At 36.7% G+C, this 24,631-nt stretch overlaps 1 protein-coding gene across 1 annotated transcript in view; it reads right to left on the reverse strand.

The window, feature by feature from the left end:
• The window catches only part of LRRC7 (leucine rich repeat containing 7), a 577,944-nt gene that overhangs the window by 355,938 nt on the left and 197,375 nt on the right, over nt 1–24,631 (reverse strand). Inside the window, exon 3 of the mRNA XM_061121637.1 lies at nt 15,322–15,524. Within this exon, the coding sequence (XP_060977620.1) occupies nt 15,322–15,524 (203 nt within the window). The remainder of the gene's footprint in view (nt 1–15,321; nt 15,525–24,631) is intronic.

Below are 24,631 nucleotides of genomic sequence, written 5' to 3' on the forward strand. Positions count from 1 at the left end.
TATACTGTTTACATTGTATTTGTATGAAAGTTTTCTTTTTCCCCTCAAGTTTCATCACTTTTTATCTGCTTGGTTTTCTGAGAATATATCTTTAATTAGCTCCAAATATGCAAACAACCCTGTCAACTGCCCAACAGTTATATTTCAAAATGCTGAAGCACATCAGAGTTTGCTAGGTCCACATTTTATTCTGGAGGACCTCACTCCTGCACCCAGAACAGTCAGCTGCAGTGTGGGTAGATTGCTCTGTCACTGTGATACACACATGACTTCCACAGAGACTAAGTTGCTACTTTGCTGAGTTGGGTTCTGGTTCTCTGGATCTCAGACCTTCCTTCTTTGCATTTACTCTCACATCTTCTAATAGAAATCTAGGAGTTACCGGGTTTTTTGCTTCCTACCCAGAAATCAAGAGATCAAAGACATGACCAACTTCAGGAAAGTCTGCCTCCCCAAAACTTCTCCAATCTGTATTCTTTGTGTCAGGGCCACTACTCTGGGTTAGGCTATGGTCATCTTTCACAGATTTCTCTACAACCTCTGCCTAACTGGTCTCTTTGCCTCTGGATTTAACCCTTGAACTCTATTCTTAGTGCAGCTATAACTATCTTTCTAAACAGATAGCTAGAACTATCTTTCTAAAATACATACTTGATCTTCCTGCTACCCAGATAAAACTTTAAATCAATTTCCATATATTTCAGTATAAAATTCAAACCATGTGTCTTAGCATGGAAGGCCTTTATAATTTCTCCAGCCTCATTTCTCTCATGGTTTCTTTTGCACTATGTATTTAAGAAACACTTTACTTCCAGTTTCTGACTTATCAGTGTCTTAGTTGTAATATTATTCAGGGGGAACACTCCACTGAATGTTTGCTCACCCATTATAATAGACAGCATACATAATATTTGATATAATCACATGTTCAGCATTTGTTTTTCTTGCTACATGTGCATAATTCTGTCCAACCATTATTTTCTCAGTCACTAGCAAGCATCTAGCACATAGTGGATATTTTTTCATGAAGAAATGAACAAATACAGAAGTTGGTCAAAATGTTCATTTGGGTTTTTCTATAACATTACAGAAGAATCCAAATGAACATTTTGGCCAATCCAACATATATTATGTTGCAAACTCAATTTCCTAGAGGAGCTAGATGGGTAACTTCATTGCTAGAGGCAGGCTGGGTGGGATCTGTGGCAACCTATATCTGCTTCATCAAAGGAGTACAGGGACACAAAATACTAAGTGAAGTGAAGTTGCTCAGTCGTGTCTGACTCTTTGCAACCCCATGGACTGTAGTCAACTAGGCTCTTCTGTCTGTGGAATTTTCCAGGCAAGAGTACTGGAGTGGGTTGCCATTTCCTTCTCCAGGGAATCTTAAGTGCCACCTAATTGTTACCAGTTGAGCATATGGGCAGCACCAGATCTTCCATTTTTTTTTAAATGCAAGCAAAGGTTCTGGACTTTTTTGTAAAAGTTAATATTCTACAAGTTGGCTCTAACTTGTTTTCAAAAATAGGCCAAACAAAACATGGCTACTTATTTCTGATGTCTGGTTGAAAGATTGGTCTGTATTTCCAGTCGTGCTCTGATGAGGCTCAGTTTTGGATCTCTCTTTTGGCATCTTTATGGGTATGCTCAGCTGATAGCTCACATTTTGCATTTAAGACAGAATCTGTCATGTTTTTGTACACAATAACCCCTTCCAACATATTTTAATAGCATCATTTTTCTGGTTTTCAAGGATAAAAATCTTATCATCCTTGATTTTTCCTTCCTGTTTATCCTCCAGTCTAGTCAAATGCTAGGAAGGATGGTCTAAGAAGAAAGGTCTTCTTTCAGATTAGTCAAGTGGAAAGGATGTGGGATTTGGCATGAGCCTAAGTTTCTACTCTATGGACTTTACCATTTTCTTGTTTTGTACACCTTCAGTAAATTCTTTTAATTTCATTGTACTTCAGTATCATTGGGCTTAAAGTGAGGATAACAAAACCTATTTGTCAGTTACTCTAAAGGACAAAAGAGCTAATGCATATGAAGAGCCTAGCACACAGTAGATGCTCAATAAATGTTGTATTTCCTGTCTTCTGCTCTTTTCTTAGCTCTTCCATCTGTCTTTTTTTTTTTTTTTTCCTTTTCTACTGCTAATCCACTGGTCCAGGCATGTGAGCTATTAAGTGTTTAGAATAACTTGGCCTTGGCATCTGTTTCTCAACTACCTACTACTTCAAGAAAAACTTCACAAAATACAGGTAATTTATACATTTAAGAACCTTAATTCTTTTGTAAATTATATTCCTCTATAACCCTAAGCTTTATACACCTTCTCCCACCCTCTCAGTTCACAACAAGATTGCCATTTGCCATTTTCTTGACTCTTCGATTCCAGTGTTTCTTTAACATATTGAGGCCACTATCATTTAAAGATTTCTATATCTATCTTGCCCCTTAAGTCCTATCAACCATCATCAACTGTACCCGTATTTTCTTTCTTTTCTCTTATTAAAATAAATGTAATGCTCCTATTCCTCTCAAAGGGGACCCTTTTATGTATTCTGTGAATTCTGTGTCCTCTTGCCTTCAGGACATTTCTCATACAATTATCCCATCAATTTCCTCCATTTAGTTTCTCCCTCTTTCTTCTAATTTATTCTCATTAGTGTACAGTTCAGTTCAGTTCAGTCACTCAGTCGTGTCTGACTTTCTGCGACCTCATGAACTGCAGCACACCAGACCTCCCTGCCCATCACCAACTCCTGGAGTTCACCCAAACTCATGTCCATTGAGTCGGTGATGCCATCTAACCATCTTATCCTCTGTTGTCCCATTCTCCTCCTCCCCTCAATCTTTCCCAGCATCAGGGTCTTTTCAAATGAGTCATATCTTCCCATCAGGTGGCCAAAGTATTGGAGTTTCAGCTTCAACATCCTTGAACACCAGGACTGATCTCCTTTAGGATGGACTGGCTGGATCTCCTTGCAGTCCAAGGGACTCTCAAGAGTCTTCTCCAACACCACAGTTCAAAAACATCAGTTCTTCGGTGCTCAGCTTTCTTCACAGTCCAACTCTCACATCCATACATGACCACTGGAAAAACCATAGCCTTGACTAGACAGACCTTTGTTGGCAAAGTAATGTCTCTGTTTTTTAATATGCTGTCTAATGCTGTTTAATTTATGTCTAATATGCTGGTCATAACTTTCCTTCCAAGGAGTAAAGCGTCTTTTAATTTCATAGCTGCAATCACCATATGCAGTGATTTTGGAGCCCAGAAAAATAGAGTCAGCCACTGTTTTCACTGTTTCCCCATTTATCTGCCAGGAAGTGATGGGACCAGATGCTATGATCTTAGTTTTCTGAATGTTGAGCTTTAAGCCAACTTTTTCAGTCATCAGTGTACTTTAATGTGCTTTAATACAATTTATTTGATTTAATACAATTAATTTAATTTAATACAATTGATTTAAATGTACTTTAATACAATTGATTTTAAAAAAATAAACAAAAACTTATTTTGACCTCAAACTTCTCTCTAGCTTGTTTCATTTCTCTGCTTTCCCTCACTGCAAAACCTCATAGAACAGTATGTCTGTATATATACACACACACCATTGTTTCTTCAATCCACTTCACTGGGTTTCCACCCCTATCAAGGTTGCCAATTACTCATATACTAGCAAGTACAACAGTCCCTCTTCTGTCATCTCTAAGAACAACTTCTGTCATTAGCTTCCATGACAATAGCTCATGGTTTCTTCCAGTATCCATAGCAACATTTTCTCTCCCTGCTCTCCTAATTTATCAATGGTAACTCTAAATCCCTTTTCAGGCTTTACTCTCTTATCTCCCAAACCCATTCTGTTAGCAAACTCTATCAACTTTACCTAAAGAGCATAATCTGAAACGCTTTGCCTTTTCCTCACTAACGCTAGTTGCTCAGTCATGGCTGATTCTGTTGTGACCCCATGGACTGTAGCCCACCAGACTCCTCAGTCCATGGGATTTTCCAGGCAAGAGTACTGGAGTGGGTTGCCACTTCCTCCTCCAGGGGGTCTTCCTGACCCAGGGACTGAACCCAGGTCTCCAGTGACTCCTGCACTGGCAGGTGGGTTCTTTACCATTGTGCCACCTGGAAGCCCTCACTTATTTCTACTTTGGTGTATTTCCTCTGTCTGGAAGGCTCTACCTAAAATCTACCTGGTTGATTCTTCACTGTCATTGGAGAGGTATTACTGTCCTCTTAACCTAAAGAGCAATTTCTTTGCTTTATTTTCATCATGATATCTGCCATTATCTAACATTTTCTCCTAAAAATTATTTTTATTCTCTTTTTGCAGCAAAGGAAATTTTTTGACAAGACTGACTATTTTCACCCTGTTTATTTAACTTACATGCAGAGTACATCATGCAAAATGCCAGGCTAGATGAATGACAAGTTCGAATTAAGATCACTGGGAGAAATATCAACAAGCTCAGATAAGCAGATACCACTCCAATGGCAGACAGTGAAGAGAGGAACTAAAGAGCTTCTGGATGAAGTGTAAGAGGAGAACAACAAAGCTGACTTGAAACTCAATGTTATAAAAACCAAGATCATGGCATCCAATCTCATCATTTCATGGCAAATAAATGGGAAAAAAATGGAAACAGTGGCAGATTTTATTTTCTTGGGCTCCAAAATCACTGTGGACTGTGAATGTAGCCACAAAATTAAAAGACGCTTGCTCCTTGGAAGAAAAACTATGACAAACCTTGAGAGTGTATTGAAAAGCAGAGACATTGCAGACAAAGGTCTGTCTAGTCTAAATTGCAGACAAAGGTCTGTCTAGTCTAAAAGTTTTTCTAAAAGTCATGTATGGATGCGAGAGTTGAACCAAAAAGAAAGCTAAGCACTGAAGAATGGATGCTATCGAACCGTGAGGCTGGAGAAGACTCTCGAGGGTCCCTTGGACTGCAAGATCAAACCAGTCAATTCTAAGGGAAATCAACCCTGAATATTCATTGGAAGGACTGATGCTGAAGATGAAGTTCCAATGTTTTGGCCACCTGATGTGAAGAGACAACTTATTGGAAAAGATCCTGATGCTGGGAAAGACTGAAGGCAAAAGATAAAGGGGGCAACAGAGGATGAGACAGTTAGACAGCATCACCAGCTCAATGGACACGAACATGAGCAAACTTCAGGAGATAGTGAAGGACAGAGGAGCCTGGTGAGCTGCAGTCCATGGGGTCACAAAGAGTCAGACACAACTTAGCGACTGAACAACAACAACAAATTTTTTGTGAGAATAGGAACTTATTGGTCTTCCTCAATAATGTATCTCCAGCTTCTATAACAGTTGTCTGCATGTAAATGGTACTCAAAAAATGTTTGCTGAGTACATGAACTAATCAATGCTTATATTTTACCTAAAATTTGTTTTTATACCATTTCCCAATAATTGGCAGTAAAAATCAATAAAAGTTTTCAATTGCATTGAAATTACAGTGTGATCTGATATTTGTGTAAAGATTACCAATAAATGATGGGATGAGTAAATTTCCAGTTACAAGATAAAACATTTCAAAATCTGACTGGAGTACTATAGAAGTCCCAGTTTCTCACTAACACACATCTTAGAGGGTTGCTAAGACTATACACTGTTGAAACAATAAAACATTTTAAACAAAAGTAGAAATCTGAGTAAGAATAAATTATCTAAAATACACAGGGCTTTGTTTTGTGTTTTACAAATTTATCTTCTGTTTTGCTTCCTTTGGGCCCAGAGTCCATCTGTGTTGTTTATTTATTGAAAGAAAAAGCCAATGCATTTGAATGCTAAAGTAGTTGTAGGTGAAAGAACAGATTTGGATAAAGATGCTTCAGGCAAGAGATTAAACAGATTCAAACTTTGATTATTTAGGTACCACTCATGTGACAGTTTTATTTTAGATATGGCTTTATCATATTCAGATAAATTCTATACCTTTGGTACTGGCAGACAGAATAACACAGACTATGCACACAGAATATCTTTAAGGGGGTTAGAGAGTTGAAAAAGGTCATTTTTTTTTCACTTTAATTGAATTTTCAGAGAGCCCTCCATAAACACAGGTGGTGCTACTTATATAACATGCCACAGTTATAGACTATGTTTCTGCAAGACAAACACTTAAGGAATTATCTGTTACTGTGACATTTTTTTAAAAAATGAGGCAATTTTTAAACAAGTAGCAGTTTTTATATCCTATATGTGTAAATTTAGCCTGTGTTTGATCTAGAGCAAAGCTTTTCATATTTTTACACATGACAATTGCTTAACAACTATACTGAAACAAGCAGTTTTTTTTTTTTTTTTTTTTTTTTTACTTTGAAAGAGTCCTCTTGAGTTGAAGAAAAAAAAATCAAGGATCATTCAAGTTTTGATAAACAAATCATAATTATGAGCAAACAATTCAGAATATGTCCCCCTAAAATATGTCTTCTCTGGCTCCTTTGGTGTCATTAGACCTTCTCACAAAATAAGCTAGTGCCCTTGATTTTAAATAATTTTATTTAAAGGCCTAAGAAAAACATGGTTTCAGGCTCCCAAATTCTAATTAGCAGATATGAGTGAACCCCCTAAAATATGTCTTCTCTGGCTCCTTTGGTGTCATTAGACCTTCTCACAAAATAAGTTAGTGCCCTTGATTTTAAACAATTTTGTTTAAAGGCCTAAGAAAAACATGGTTTCAGGCTCCCAAATTCTAATAGCAGATATGAATGAATTAAAAGAAGAAAGAATCAATAAAATTGCAGATATATGACATGTAGAATATTAGAGGACACTTTAATTGCTTATCCAAAATCCATTCTTTTCACACTAGAACCTCAACCTTCTTTTTAAAGGCATATTTCACTGTATAATATTTTTGGAGGCATCTGGAATTTGAATCTTAAGAGATGTCAAATTCTTAAGAGATGTATGTCATGGTTATATGGGGGTGTTTGAAGGTACATTTCTCACAAAAGAAGCAGTGTGTGGTCTGTATTGTCAATGCACTGTGAATTCTGTGCAGAAATTCAAAACTCCCTTGGTTTCTACCATTTTTTTTTTGTTTGTTTATTTTTTCATGTAAAGTTCTTCAGGTTCATATTGATTTGGGACCTGAGATACATTTTGAATGGACTTTCATCTTTACCTAAAATGACCAGTTGTTTTTTATGGCCTAAAATTAAAAAAAAAAAGACAACAAAAACTGATATAACTGTATATACACACTAAGCAGTAAATGCATAGTCATTTGTTGAATAAATTTTTTTGTTATCATAGTACTGTTTATATAAATTTATATTAAAAAGCAAATCAACTTCGTTAAACATATGCTCTTTCTAATCAAAATAAGCCAGTGCTCTTAGCTCAAGAGTTATATATCACTTTGCTGTTCTTATAGTGCTTTCATGTACTTTAGAGTATTTGGTGCTTACTGCAATCCCAGGAGATGGGCAGAAACAGATTTGTTAGAATCTAATGCAGATGAGGAAGCTAAGATTCAAAGGGGTTAAGTAAGATGCTCAAAGTCACCTGATGAATTTCTGTCAGAACTTGTATTAAAACTAGGTCTTCTCTACCCAGAACTCTACATTTACTGTATGACTTCTGTGATAACAATCAGTAACTACAATCACTATCTATTTGTCAGAACACCTCCTTCCATTGTTTATCATTTTAATCTATTTCAAAGGAATATCAAGTGAGTGAATCACAGAAGGTTAAGTTTGAAAGGGATTTTAGAGAAACTATTCCACCCTCTACTGCAATAGATGTTAAAGTATATCCCTTGACATTGCTTCTATAACACTTCTAGAGTCAGGGAGCAGTTTTATTAACTTGAGAAAATATTATGTGAAAGTTCTGTTTTACATGGATGAAGTACTTAGAGTTTGAGAGTAAAAATAAATGCAGAGTGTACTGTATTAGGTATGAATTACAGAGGAGCCTTGAAAATTATCCCACCTCACTCCAACCTCCTGAGTCAGCATTAAAAATTAAAAAAAAAAAAAAAAAAAACAACCAGCAAATTCAATGAGAGAGTTTTATTTTCTATGTTCTATGCAGATATGTGCCAACATTTCCGGTCCTCACCTCTGGCTGCTGTCAAAGGTCTTACTCTTTGCAAGATAATACACATTGTTTCAGAGGAAGCTATGGGCACTTTTTACAACAATGATACAGTATTTCAGCAGTGTTTTACTACTGGTTAACAGAATTGAACTGTACTAGAAATCCTCTAGAGATACAATTAAGCCTAAGGTTTTGTTAAAGGAAGTAAGTGGCAGTGGTGGGCATTGTTATTTTATCTAAGAATAAAGTGGGTGAAGATTCTCTGGTAAGGTGATGTTTGAGCACAGACCTGAAGGAAATGAAGCAGCAGGCATGAGGAAGAGCAGTACTGGCAGAGGAAAGAGAAGAGGCCATCTCTGAGCAGACAACTTGCCTGACTTTTGTGTGTAGGATCAGCCGAAACAGTTCCAGCACTGTTGTCAGAACCCATCCTTTGGTCATTCACTTGGAGCTCTATTTTACCTGCTGGTATGATTCAGGTGTGTTTTGTTGCTCTTTTTTTAAGAGTCAGTGAAGATTTCTTCCATGTCATGGCCAGTGACTGAATCCAAGCCATGCCAAATTTTCCACCTGTCTAAAACATCCCTGTTTGATCAACTCTTCTCTGCTTTATACTGGATAATCAATTTCTCAGCCTTATAGCCTTGCATGAGTGACCAAGATAGAATAATGAGCACCATCCATCTGTTTATTGGTAGCCCTTGTCTGACACCTGGCTTCCCAATGTCTGTTTCCTTCCCAGAACCAACTGTTGATACGGAAGTGCTTTTTCCCCTAGCATCTCTCAACTTATGAACAATATTCTGAATACAATGGATGTAATATCATTAAGATGATGAAGCATCTGGGAAGTATATCCTTGAAAAGTGGTTTGAGAAACGGAAACTCGTCTTGGAAAACAGAACTCTAAACCAATGGATACAAAATCCTTGAAAATGTTTTGAAGATCAAGGCAGTAATTCCAGAAGCATAGTTCTTTATCTAGAGAAGGCATTCCTTCATAATGTTAGCAGCACTCTGAGTGCCTAGCCAAGTTTTAGATGGATAGATAGGTGAATGGATCTACATCATTAATATATTGCAGAACTTGCAAATAACCAGACCTTTCGGATAATACAATTGTCTGCTTCTTAAGTGAGTGTCTTCTTCCACCATAGAAAGGTTCATGAAGACGTTGGATGACTGTTCTAAAAAAGAAATAATAGACATTTCTGCACTGTGTGGAAAATTGGACTAGTTATTAGCTATAGGTTCTTAGAGATCAGTGGTCCCTGCCAACACAACATGGGGCAACAAAGAAAAACTTCAGTTATACATTTTTGACTTGTTACTACAGTATAACCTATTCTTTCTTAACTATAACATGGTCTTTGACTTTAATTGTGGATAGAAATTTAACATCCCATGTGGCCTAAGAGAAGTTAATTACCTTTTCTGACCTTGATTTGCTTATTATAATAATTAAGGGCTTAAATAAAATAATCTCCAAAGTTGCATTTACTGCAAAATGTCATAACATGATTCTGTGAGTCAAGGAAATTCTCTGGGGAACTGGTGGTATTGTCTATTACACATGCACTTGGTGTAGCTGTTTGGGTAAATAACCTATCACTCATTATGGACAGAGGATGCGATGGTCAGATGGCATCGCTAACTCAATGAACATGAGTTTGAACAAACTCTGGGAGATAGTGAAGGACAGGGAAGCCTGGTAGGCTGCAGTTTGTGGGGTCACAAAGAATTGGGCATGACTTAGCAACTGAACACCACTATGGACAGAGGATTGACTTCCCTGGTGGCTTAGACGGTAAAGCGTCTGCCTCCAATGCTGGAGACCTGGGTTCGACCCCTGGGTCAGGAAGATCCCCTGGAGAAGGAAATGGCAACCCACTCCAGTACTCTTGCCTGGAAAATCCCATGGACAGAGGAACCTGGTAGGCTACAGTCCATGGGGTCGCAAAGAGTCGGACATGACTGAGCGACTTTTACTTACTTGGAGATTTCAGTTAGAAATGAAGACATACCACAACATTTTTTGATCGAGAGTTTAATATGCAGAACTATTTTGAAATCTTACAAAATCTTACTATTCTACCCAGGGTAATTAACGTGGAAAATTTCCTTTCTCTGTGGTATAAGAATGATAAATGCCAAATATGGATTTTTTCTTTATTCCAAGTGCTGCATAAACAATATCACACCAAGCACCCTACCTACTTATGTATCTACATATGTATGTATGTATATATATATATGTATGTATGCATCTGTCTGTCTAACCTAGGAATTGATGTTATTATTTTCCCAGTTTTGCTAATGAAGAAACCGAGGTTTTCAGAAAATGAAATACCTTCTCAAGCAATTAGCAGTGCTAGGTTCTGACACCAGGTTTGTCTGAGTCCAAAGCCAAGGTTCTTAATCTCTAAAATATTTCTGGATAGTTTAAATGGAGAAAATTTTCTAAGTACAGTATTTCAAATTTAGTCCCATCCTCTTGCATATAAGGGCTTCCCTGGTAGCTCAGCTGATAGAATTTACCTTCAATGCAGGAGACCCTGGTTCAGTTCCTGGATCTGGAAGACCCCCTAGGGAAGGGATAGGCTACCCACTCTAGAACTCTTAGGCTTCACTGGTTGTTCAACTGGTAAAGAATCCACTTGAATGCAGGAGACCTGGGTTCAATCCCTGGGTTGGGAAGATGCCCTGGAGAAGGGAAAGGCTTCCCACGCCAGTATTCTGGCCTGAAGAATTCCATGGACTATAAAGTCCATGGGGTCACAAAGAGTCAGACATGACTGAGCACCTTTCACTTTCACTTTTCTTTCATATAAAGATAAATTGACCCCCCTCCCCTTTTTTTTTTTTACCAAATTCACTCTGTGTCTTCCAATTTTGGTTCATATTGACTTTATAAAAATTATTTCTATTATCTTTTTTAAAGTTTCTCTTCAATTTCAAGAAATTTCTTTGTAGTTTTTTTCTTTATTGCACTTTTTTCACATTTGCCTTTCCACACTACTTCATTTATAATATACATCTGTGATGTTCTTTTACTTTGTATAATTTTAAGTTTCCAATTCCAAATAACAAGTAAAGCAGAGCTAAATTATAAGCTGTGTGGGTTTCTATCACTGTGTGAAAGGCATGTCATTTCTGTATTTTTACCTTTCAAGCAACACAGATTGAACTATTCCTAATCAAAAGACTTCCTGTTCTTTCATATCTATTTTTGCATCTTTTCTGACACACTCTTGACATTCTTTTCCTAATGCCATTAACCTTGACTCTGTTCTCTACCTGTTGCATAAGAACTTAGATATTCATGGCCAGCTAGAACATTCTTAGTATGAAATATCAGAATGAAGATAATAAAAAATTATAAAAGGTAATTTTTGCCATAATGTAACATCGAGAATACAAATGGTTATTTCATTACTCAACAAATCTGAAATCATAATGGTAACAATGTCAAAATAGTACCAAAAAAAAAAAAAAAAAGAAAAGGTAAAATAAGAGAGAAAAAAAAATACTATATTTAATCTAACTTTGAAAGCTTTAAATCTCCTAAGGACTCAATATTTTGCCTACAAGGCCTTACAAACTTTGATGAAGATGAACTATTCTTCATAAAACAGTGATTTTATAGCATTTTGTTTGTAGTGTACATTGTGGTAATCTTCCCTCCAATCCTCCTACCTCGTTCCCTTGTATTGCTGCCAGTAACCACAACTCCACAGAGGTGATCCATCACTGTTGAACCCAATTAGAGTAATCCTATTTTTCTTGCATAGTGGATCCCATGGCAAAACGACTGGATCAACAATGAACATGTGACACAGTTGAGCCCAGTGAGATCTAAGGAGAAGGTAATTGAGGAATTCTGGAGCAGCCACTTCTTGTCCTTCTTAGAAAAAGAGAAAGTTTTCAGAAGCCAAATATTTCTATTTTTGGAGGATGTGGAAGAACACTAGAATCGCTGTAGCCATCTGCCCCCTGAGAGAAAGCCAGCCTCAGGAAGTTATTCCCACATAAAGAAAATAGAAACATACCAAGTCTAGAGCGTGTCCTGAAATGCATTTTCCACTTATGTGAGCCAACCAAGCCTATTTCTTGTTAAGTCAGTTTGGATTGTGGTTTCTATTAATTAAAACACACATAAGGTGGCTCAGACAGTTAACAATCTGCCTGCAACGTGGGAGACCTGGGTTTGATCCCTGGGTCAGGAAGATCCCCTGGGGAAGGAAATGGCAACCCATTCCAGTATTCTTGCCTGGAGAATTCCATGGACAGAGGAGCCTGGCAGGCTATGGTCCATGGGGTCACAAAGAGTCTGATATAACTGAGTGACTAACACTTTCACTTTTTCAGTGGGCCCTAATTGATATGTCAGCCCTTTTGTTTCTCAATTTACCTATTTTTTCAATAATATAGAAATATATACAGGTATTATTATAGTCAAATTGTGAAATCAAATAATTTAGATCATATCTCAATATTAGATGCTTTAGAAAAAACTAATCTACAGGGTTGTTTTAGGAAAGTAGTAATATTGAACTTTGAGAGCCAAAGAAACCCTGAAAGATTATGTGTAAAATCGTTGAAATATATAAAGCATACTAATAACAAAAGATAACCATTTCTCCTAAATTCTAATATAGCAGAAAAGTGTTATTAAGTCCTTGACTCACTTGTATTGTTTTTCTTTATTGTTAACCCAAGCTCTCCTCATTAAGCTCCCAGTGACTTGATATGTAAAACTCTCCAACGGCATTATCTGTCTGATGCATGAAGTCAAACCCTGCTGTGTGACTCTCAAGACCTTTCATAATCTGAGTTCTTTCTGCTCTCCTCCTCTGCCTACACGTGTCAGCACAGTCCCACCTGCACCTGCAGCTCCAGACCCTTCACAGTTTTGCTGCTCCTCTCCTCCCCTTCTCCATTTATTCCATCTTCGTTTTTGCTTCTGTGCTTTTTGGTCAAGCCCTCCTCTCCCCAGTCCAACAGCAATACTCTTCTTTGTACATAAACTCTACCACAGGACTTGGTTCTTTGGCTCTGATTATACGTCACTGTGCATTCACCTCTAAAGCTTCAGTTTTCTCTGTGATTAGGTGGTCAGATCCTTGAGAGCAAGGAATGAGACTGATCTCTCTTGTAATTCACTAGAGCTTCAACTACTGTGTAGTTGAATAGATATTAAATGAGTGTGTATTTGATCAATTGACCTTGTGCTTGCGATTTGTCTTACAGATTATTGCACGGATCTAGAAAAAGATTTTAAATATCTGGATTGCCTTAGAATTGCCAGATATAGCAAATAAATATACAGGATGGCCAGTTAAATTTTACTTTCAAATAAATAACAAACTATTTAGTTTTAGCATAAGTATATACAATGCAATATTTGGGGCATAATTATACTAAAAAATGACTTGCTTAGTAGTTTAAAATTTAAATTTTACTGAAGGTCCTTTATTTCACCTGGAAATTCTAAATGGACCAGACCTAAAAAAAACCCCAAAACTTTGTGTTTAGTTTCTTAAATTAGAGCTAAATATCACATTTATGAATTGTTTAACCTTATATAGATTTGCCAGTCAAGTTCTATAGCACATGAAGTTCTCTGCATCATTTCATCTAGCAGTGGCAACACATAAATGAGTGTTCATTATGTAAAAGTCACCATGCGTCCTCCTGTACAGGGAAGCAAAAATGAATAAGATGCTTCCTCTGCCCTCAAGTAATTTATAGCCTGGTGGAAGATACAGCTCATTTTAGTCCTATTCCTACTTATGTGCAATGTGGATGTTAATCCATATGGCCAAAATTCTTTTAGGCCTGATCCAGGCCTCCTGGGCAAAGATTCAAGATGACACTATACATTTAGGTTATCAAAAATGAAGAATATTTGCTTTGAAGTATATATTAAATATCTCCTATCTCTGAAGAATTATATAAACACCATAATCCATCATCCCAAATGAAGATAATTTTCAAAAATTCTTTTAATCAGAACACTTTATTCTGCTTTTGATAATTAAGTTAGCTTTTATGATGCAGGGCTTCTCTGGTAGCTCAGTTGGTAAAGAATCTGCCTGCAATGCAGGACCCTGGTTTGATTCCTGGGTCAGGAAGATCAGCTGGAGAAGGGATAGGCTACCCACTCCAGTATTCTTTGGCTTCCCTTGTGGTTCAGCTGGTAAAGAATCTGCCTGCAATGTGGGAGACCTGGGTTCGATCCCTGGGTTAGGAAGATCCCTTGGAGAAAGGAAAGGCTACCCACTCCAGTATTCTGGGCTGGATATGTATGGACATGTATTCAGTCCATGGGGTCGCAAAGAGTCAGAAATGACTGAGCAACTTTCACTTTGTGATGGAGGATTTTTTTTCTGGTTCTTAGATATTTAATATGCATTTAATATGCATTTTTTAGCATAAGCAATAGAAATGTATTGCATGACAGTTTTTCCCTCTGAGCTATCATGTAAGTTCTTCACAGGTAGATGCCATGCCAACTACTTAATCCGAGTCATTTATTTAGTTGAACAATAGGATCCAATGATTTAGATTTTATCTTTCTGCTGTGTGACCTTTTCTGCTTTAGCTAATGTCTCCAATCTTTTCTGGTCATAGGCAGTGTGTATTTATGTGCGTGCAAAATTTGATATTAGTTAAAATTTTTTAGTTACATGATATTTATAAGTTTTATGCCATATAAACTCAGTGATATTTGTTATAATCAAAGATTTCAAATTCCAGAAACAACAGCATGTTTTCCATAACAGTATTCTTGATTTTTTTGTGTGCTTGTGTACATATAAAAGCATTTCTTAGGCTTAACATATAATTCAAGGCTTTAAAACAATGTTACCTTAACATACAACATACAAATTTTCAGTTCTGGAATAGAGAGTACCATATTTTCCCTTTCTTTTGTAAATATAAGCTATTGATCTTACTCATCATCTGTATTTTCTTGAAGAGATCTTAAATTAAAATAAAAATACATATCCCATAAAGTAATGATTTCCACAGCTATTAACATATCACAAGAAGTTGCAAATGGAGTGGCATTAAAAGGTGATGAAACTATTGGGAAAAGTTATGCTAACTTGAATGATTTGTCAGTCACTTAGATAGAAGGCTATAGTTAGCATTATCATTATGCCAATTCTTTGGAGCTATGAAATACTCATTTAAAGTATGTGTTTTAGGTTGTCAAAATTACCTTTGGTAGCTCTTCAATTTGATTGGCATCTAGGTAAAGCTCCTCCAATGTCCGTTCAAAGTTAAAAACCTCCTTTGGCACCTGCTGAAGGCTGCAGTGGGAGTAATCCAAAACTGAGATGATTTCTTCTTCACCTCGGAAACATCGGCATGGCACCAGACGGCCAATGATTTTCCGCTTGGTGGTCATCTCCAGGCACTGCACTAGAGAAAAACAGAAAAAAAAACCCAACTGCTTAACCACCAGACTTGGAAGGCTTTCTTAAAATATTTGAAGCTTAGAAATTTAATTATGATATATATTTTATAATTATATAATGCTTTAAAAAGTTTACGTAAGACATGCCTATGCATTATATCATTTAATCCATAAACAGCTCTCAAAGGTATGTGAGACAGGTTTTTATTACCATTTAACAAATAAAGAAATGGATTCAGAAAGGGGCAGATAGTTCCCATTGTCACACAGGTTTGGAATGGCAGAACTGGACCAGAACACAATCCTGACTTAGTGCAAAGGCTTACACTCACATTTGAAACACGGATCTACAATATAGATTTTTAAAATTTTATACTAATTGCAGTACAGGATAGAAACCTCTAGATTTATTGGAAAAATATATTTCCTTCATTTCTCCAAAATATTAATAGTCAAGTTTTACCCATAAGGTTTATGATATTCTCTTTTTGATTCAAATTTATTCCACTAATCAATAATTATCTATTGAATAGTTAATGTGCTCTAGACATTCAACTATGTACTGGGGAGAGAGACATAAACTGAACAAACTCCCTGCTGGAGCTGCGGCTGTATTGGTTATTCACTTCAGAATAAAAATCCGTCCTTACGAATCCTTTTATTTTAATGGGAGAAAACAATCATGGCATGTCATGTCCTGACATGTCTTTCGCTAGATTAGCACCAACCAAATGCTATGAAAACTTGCACTAATCAGTATCATGGCACCTACCACAGTTCATTAAAGTTACTGTTTCTCATGTCATTTTTTCCCTAGACTCTAAGCCTCTTGAAGGTAGAAACTATTTTGTTCATTTTTACATTTGTCTTGGTGTTTGACATACAGTAGACAAACAATAACCAATGTAAACAAACAAATCAATGCATGAATGAACAGATGGATACATTTGAGAGTCTGTCCCCAACCACCATCAGATACTGGTAGTTAGCTTGAAAATCTTCTCATTCTAACTAAAAGGTCACTATCTCTGGAATGTCTCAAGATAAATGAATAGCATCTTCCCTGGAGCTACCAGGCACTAATCTCATCGCTTCCTAATTACGTGTACTATTTCCCCATGTACTAGGTGGGTTCTTGAAGGAGAGGACCTTGTCTTTTTCATCTTTGAATTCATAGTAATAGTATAGTTTGCCATCTGCAGAAACAGTATTGAATGAGCATCAATTTGAAACTTGCATTTTATTCACTGATTTATTTTTACTTATCAACATAAACCTATTGCAGAAAAAGAAAGTAGCAATAGTTGACAAAAAACAATGCAGTATTTTGTTTTGAAATGGCTTAGATTAAATCAAATTTGGAGGCAAATGAACACAATATGCTTAAGAGATGGTGAAAGTTCAGCCCAAAGCCACCTTTATTCTTCCTTTAACTTATGAAATTTATAAAATTATATTTTGGGACAGGTTCATGAGTCAGCTCTTACATATGGTTATTTGTACATGGCAATTTGTAGAAGGTTTATCTAAAAACATTAAAAAGATGACCTTTCTTCTCCATAGTTTCTAGCTCTCAAAATCCTACATTTCTTATTTCTGGGAACTTGAATCACAAGGTTTTGGAATTATTATTTTACCTGACCTGAATTGAAAGCCCTGATTACAGGCTGATCTCTACATAGGATCTAGCACATATTAATAGCCAGTAAATGCATCTAATGTCTCACACATACCAAACATTTGCTAGGTGCCTAGTATATAGGTTATTGTAGTTGTAAAAGGTAAGTGATGATGGCTCAGACTATGAGAGTAGCAGTAAGAATAGGAAGAAGTGATGGACTGGCAAGGTATTTAAGAAGCAGAATCCCTAGCGTGCGTGATGGATTAAATGAGAGGTGGAAAGGGTACTGTAGGGAGAAGTCTTGAAAAATTCCCAAGTTTTTAATTTAAGTCTTTAGTAACCACATGACTACTCAGCTGTGATGCCATAAAGCAGACTCAAGGCATTTATCCTGTCTCTCTATGATTCACAGCTGATGAATCAATTGTTCATACATTGTTTTTACCCAGTACCATACACTCATCCTTTTGTGCCAAACCATGTGGCTATTTCTTGATACCCATCTGTTGCTTCAACTGCAATTTTTTATTATGAAGAGAAAAAAGAGAATATCCAAGCCTGTACCTGAACCATTTGGTCAGTGTTCACCATCTAGGAAGGTCTTTGCAATTTAATGCACTTTTAGTACTGCTTTCCCTTTCATTGAAAGCATTATTCCTCTGATAATCTCACTGCCTGCCAGTAACCTCTTCTTTTAATTCAGTTCAGTTCAGTCACTCAGTCATGTTCGACTCTTTGTGACCCCACAGACTGCAGCACACCAGGCTTCCCTGTCCATCACCAACTCCTGGAACTTGCACAAACTCACATCCATTGAGTCGGTGAAGCATCCAACCATCTCATCCTCTGTCGTCCCCTTCTCCTCTTGCCTTCAATCTTGCCTAGCATCAGAGTCTTTTCTAAACAGTTCCTTCTTCACAACAGGTGGCCAAAGTATTGGAGCTTCAGCTTCAGCATCAGTCATACCAACAAATATTCTGTACTGATATCTTTAAGGATTGACTAGTTTGATCTTTTTGCTGTCAAAGGGACTCTCAAACGTCTTCTCCAACACCACAGTTCAAAAGCATCAATTCTTCAGTGCTCAGATTTCATTATGGTCCAACTCTTGCATCCATACATGACTAGTGGAAAAACCACAGCTTTGACTTGATGGATATCTGTAGGCAAAGTAATGTCTCTGCTTTTTAATATGCTGCCTAGGTTTGTCATAGCTTTTCTTCCAAGGAACAAGTGTCTTTTTTAATTTTGTGGCTGCATTCACCATCTGCAGTGACTTTGGAGCCCAAGAAAATAAAGTCTATCACTCTCCACTGTTTCCCCATCTATTTGCCATGAAGTGAGGGGACTGGATGCCATGATCTTCATTTTATAAATGCTGAGTTTGAAGCCAGGCTTTTCAGTCTTCTCTTTCACTTTCATCAGGAGGCTCTTTAGTTTTTCTTCGATTTCTGCCATAAGGGTAGTGTCATCTACATATCTGAGGTTATTGATATTTCTCCTAGCAATCTTGATTCCAGCTTGAGCTTCATCCAGTCCAGCATTTCACATGATGTACTCTGCATATAAGTTAAATAAGCAGGGTGATAGTAAATAGCCTTGACATACTCCTTTCCCAATTTGGAACCAGTCCATTGTTCCACGTCCAGTTCTAACTATTGCTTCTTGACTTGCATACGGGTTTCACAGGAGGCAGGGAAGGTGGTCTGGCATTCCCACCACTTTAAGAATTTTCCACAGTTTATGGTGATCCACACATTCAAGGCTTTAACATAGTCAAGAAGCAGAAGTAGATGTTTATCTGGAATTCTCTTGCTTTTTCTATGATCCAACGGATGTTGCAATTTGATCTCTGGTTCCTCTGCCTTTTCTAAATCCAGCTTGAACATCTGAAGTTCTCATACTATGGAAGCCTAGCCTGGAGAATTTTGAGCAGTACTTTGCTAGCATGTGAGATGAGTGCAATTGTGCAGTAGTTTGAGCATTCTTTGGCATTGCCTTTCTTTGGCAATGAGAACTGACCTTTTCCATTCTGTGACCACTGCTGAGTTATCCAAATTTGCTGGCATATTGAGTACAGCACTTTAACAGCATCATCTTTTAGGATTTGAAATAGCTCAGCTAGAACTTTATCACCTCCACTAGCTTTTTTGTAGTGATGCTTCCTAAGACCCACTTGACTTTGCACTCCAGGATGTCTGGATCTAGGTGAGTGATCACACTATTGTGGTTATCTGAGTCATTAAGATCTTTGTGTAGCTTTTCTGTGTATTCTTGGTACCTCTTCAAGATATCTTCTGCTTCTGTTCGGTCCACACCGTTTCTGTCCTTTATTGTACCCATCTTTGCCTGAAATGTTCCCTTGGCATCTCTAATTTTCTTGAAGAGATCTCTATTCTTTCCCATTCTATTATTTTCCTCTATTTCCTTTGCATTGATCACTTAGGAAGACTTTCTTATCTCTCCTTGCTATTCTTGGGAAATCTGTGTTCAGATGGATATATCTTTCCTTTTCTCCTTTGCTTTCCTTCTCTTCTTTTCTCAGCTATTTGAAAGGCCTCTTCACACAACCATTTGACTTTCTTTTTCTTGGGTAAGGTTCTGCTCTTTCTCATTTCAGTTTACTACCTCTAGAACCCATTGATGACTTGGTTTCTAATTTATAGATTATCTATCCATTGTAATTCCTTCCATTCCTGATTCATACTCCTTAGACATAATAGCTTTCAACTTTTTCCATCCTAAGTTTCTAAGAAGCTTAATTGTAATGCTACTCCATGATTTTTCCCTTACAGATTTTTGCTATATAACATGGTGGTTTACCTTTTCTAACAAATTCTCACACACTTATAACCAACCAAAATATATATAGCAATTTTGTTTTAAATTAATAATACTTATTTTACTATAGCTATAAATATCACTATAATTCAATTACATTTGATTTCTTCTGCATCTTATTTCTTTAAAAATTGCTTTATGTTTTTATTTATTTATTTATTTTTTTATTATGTATCTTTCACTCATTCAAGTTGCTGACTATCTCCTCTTAGTATAGTTAGAAACATGTATTCTGTCATTTACCCCCAGGATAATCCTTCAGGAGCACTCTACCTTCCTGCTTCTGTCTGGAGTGGTTCCTTTTCTAGATCTTATACACACACACACACACACACACACACACACACATAAGTGTGTGTCTGTGTATGTGTGTGCATGTGCATGTGTGTCTGTGTCTCTGCTTGTGTGCGTTTGATCCTGGAATATCTCATCATTGTCATTCTGTAAATTTTACATTTCTTTATTCTGTTTTATTCCTATTTCCTGGACCCCATGTCTTTCTCTTTCTAGACTTACTGAACTATAACATCCAACAATGAAATATAACATCCAGTAACTCATTGAGAGAGAATGTATAGCAGGAACATATTTTAGGCTTCTGCGTATATGATCATGGTTTCATTTCACCTACAAATACATTTAAAGTTTGGTCATATATATACCTCTAGGTCAGAAGTAATTTTCTTTACTGTAAAAGCAGTGCTAAGGGGAAGGTTCATAGCATTACAGGCTTACATCAAGAAACAAGAAAAAAGCCAAATAAATAACCTAACTCTACACCTAAAGCAATTAGAGAAGGAAGAAATGAAGAACCCCAGGGTTAGCAGAAGGAAAGAAATCTTAAAAATCAGGGCAGAAATAAATGCAATAGAAACTAAAGAGACCATAGCAAAAATCAACAAAGCTAAAAGCTGGTTTTTTGAAAAAATATACAAATTTGAAGTAATTTTTAATAGATTATTTTCTAGCTTTCAAGGTTGTTGTCAGGAAATCTAGCTCCATTACTATTCAAATTCCTGTTTTACGCCCACTTTCCCCTCTGCCAGAACATTTTAGAACTTTTATCTTATTCTTAGTCTTTTGAAATCTAATGATGATGTGCTTTGGTATGTTTTTAATCATTTGCTGGGTACTCAACGGGCCCTTTCACTTATCCTTCACTTGTTAAATTTTCTAATTTTTTTTAATTGAGAATTTCCTCCTCTTCATTGTTTTTATTTTCTTTTTATGCCATCCTGATTAGTTGGACCTACTTCTTAGAATTACCTTGTAATGCAATTCTTTTTTCTTTTGTAATTTTCATGCCTTTGTCTTTTTATTTTATTTTCTGAGAGACTGTCTCAACTTCATCTTCTAAACCCATCTCCTGCATTATCTTTTATCAGGTAACATATTCATACTGTCCAAAAATTATTTGTTCATTGCTAAATCATGCTCTTTTTTCACAGTATCATGATTCTATTTCAGGGTGCCATATACTTTCATTTCTTTCAGAAGATATCGTTGTTAAGTTGCTAAGTCAAGTCTGAATCTTTGCAACCCTATGGACTGCAGAATACCAGGCTTCTCTGTCCTTCATTATCTCCAGGAGTTTGCTCAAATTCATGTTCACTGAGTTGGTGATGCTATCTAATCACCTCATCCTCTGTCACTCCCTTCTCCTCCTGTCTTCAGTCATTCCCAGCATCGGGGCTTTTCCAATGATTTGGCTTTGCGTCAGGTACCCAAAGTATTGGAGCTTCAGCTTCAGCATCAGTCCTTCCCATGAATATTCAGGGTTGATTTCCTTCAGGATTGATTGGCTTGATCTCCTTGCAGTTGAAGGGGTGCTCAAGAGTCTTCTCCAGCACTCTAATTTGATAGACTTTTTTGTGTGTGTGCCTTTTCCCCCTTGCTCCTTGCATTTATTCTGAGTTCTATTTTCTGTTTGTTTCTTTTGGTCTTTATCTTTCATGATAGAGGTTTTTCACAAGTATCTGGTGATCCCTGGCTGTCCTTCAATTTTGAAGAGTGACTCCCTACAGAGCTAATTGGAAGCTTTGTATGCATAACAGGTTTCACTGCAGGATTCCAGGTTTCACTGGCAGTAAGTCAAAAAATGTTCTGGTCTTCAGCCTGAGGCATAACTAAGAAGTTTGGTAAATAAGGATCTAAGTCAGTTTTTCTATTTTCACTACTAAGTTTCTCCAGTTCTTTGTCTGGTACTTGTCTCCAAGACTCTCAAGGAAGGCTACGAAGCAAATTAATTTTTGTATCCCTTTGTGGGTATATTATAATGTAGCTGATAATGTACTTTTTACTCATATAAATATAAGCTACATTGTTTTTCCCTGTCTTCTTAAAATTTGTTGAAATCTCTTATTTCCTGATGCCTTTTCTTCAATTTTCTCTCTCCTTGTGATCATATGCATTTAAAATTTTCTTTTAGTTTGGTGGAATATTGGTTGTAAGTTCAGCTCAATAAGGTAGGTGGGAGATTAACTTTCATGTTTAAAAGAAAGTTTTCCTTTCTTTAATCCCTTTCATACTTTTAATCCCTTCTTATCTGACCTATTAGGAGCATTGGACTAGAACCACATTTTTCTTTCACAAACACTCTCTTTCTTTCGCTCCCCTGACTTTACACTCTTCTGATATTTATCCTTCTGCTTCGGTTCCTCAATTTCAGTCTTTTAAGAAGATCCATCTTCTCTTCCAAACACTGACATTTAAAATATTAGCGTTATTCCCCGGCTAGTCTTGTTGCCCTTTTAATTGTATGCTCTCTCTCTTTCAGTCTTTACAATCTCACTCACCTTTCCCAACTCTTTTCGTTTAACTTTGATGAGTGGTGGCTATGAAGTTTTTAAAATTTCTACTCAGATTTATTTCCCTCATCATTTCCACTTTGTGTTTTATGAGCATCTCAAACATAACAATGTTTAAAATTGAAGTGATGCTTTTCAAAGGTATGGAGTCCATCATCACGGTCAAGAATTTAGACACTGAAGCCAATAACCTCTATCTGTTTAATCATCTCTAAGATCAGAGTACATACCAAGCTTGTAGAATTGCATCATCTGGTTTTAAGTATTCACTAAATGTTCTGCCCAAACCTCCTCTTCCTGTGTTCTCAGACAACAGCCACACAGTTCACCTAGTTTCTCAAGACAGAAAGCTTAGCAATATTCTTGACTCCTCTCATTCTCTCACTTTCCACATCCAACAATCACCAAGTCCTAATCCTTAAACAGCCGAAACTTATCTTGATTCAGGAATATTTTTCTTCAACTCCCCAGCAATGTTGTTCATTTATTATCTCCTGGTGATGTACCTGTCTCTCTCACTCTATTTTTCTCCCACCACTGTGAAGCTGGGGTGATCTTTTAAAAACACAAATATTATGTCACCTTTTTACTTCAAATACTTCAATGTCTCCTCTCTGCCTTCCAGACAAAGTCAGAAGTTTTTTACTGTGGCTCGCAAGTATGACACCGTCCTCTGGACGGACCGCTGTCCTCCACGCTCAGACCCAGGGCTCTGTTCTGCTTGGCTAGGCGCCACTCTTGTCCTCGTTTTCAGGGCTCTTTGGAATCGTGGCTTCTTGTGCCACGATCAGGACTACCTGATCTTTTTTTCTATAAAGGTCTTCATAAATAGCTCTGCTTTTGCACAGGGCACATTTCCTTGCTCTTTTCTAAAAATTTAGTTTAGAAGGGAAAATAGCCTCTCTTTATTCAATATGTTCCAACTGTGTCCTCTTCCCTATATGTTCCAATTGTATGCTGCAATACCCTTTGATCACATTTCGATTACTTATTCAGATGAATCTTGTTCACTAGATTGACACCTCTGTAAGGAGAGGGACCATGTCTAGCCTTTCAACAACATATATTTCTAGTAACTTTAGTATTGAATATCCGGTTCAGAGTAGGTACTTTAAAAATATTAACTGTATTAGTGAATGAATATGAGAGCTAAAGATGATTATAATGACTTTTATTTATATAGCTTTGGAAAATTTCAAAACAATTTATAATCTATTATCTAGTTTTATCAAGACAAATAGACATCCATATATTATTGTATTTCAATAAAAAACTAATTAAGGTTTAGTGAGTTTGTGACATGCATAAGGTCACACATAGAGTAATTAGTAGACTGAGATTAGATCTCATTTTTCCTGACCCCAAAGCCACCAGTTTTTCCCCAATTAACAGACAATGCATTGCATTTACAGTGATATTTAGAAAGCAATATTTGAGAATTTATCAAACATGAATTTATCAGTAGTTTTACCACACACATTTGATGGTTATTTACACACAGAATACTTCATAGGTACAAATAGAATGAAGGGGTAGCAGTGAGGGAAATAACATTGCTCTCTTATCTGATGATAAAGACTTTTAAGTTTTTTTGAATGTCAAAAGTATGGAAATATCATATGGTAGGATGAAAAAAGTGTTTCAGGAATTGAGTAGGTCATAACACACAAGAAAGCACATAAATGTTACACACATGATATACAGAAACATCATTTGCTTTTTTCCTGAAACACGACCATTGCCTGGTATACTATAGAAGTATACAGCTTCACATCTAGTATATGAACTTTGACTCAGAAGCAACCTGATTTCCTGTTTTACTATATACCCTTAGCAAATACCC

This window comes from Dama dama, chromosome 20 (assembly GCF_033118175.1).
Source record: "Dama dama isolate Ldn47 chromosome 20, ASM3311817v1, whole genome shotgun sequence".
Taxonomy (NCBI): domain Eukaryota; kingdom Metazoa; phylum Chordata; class Mammalia; order Artiodactyla; family Cervidae; genus Dama; species Dama dama.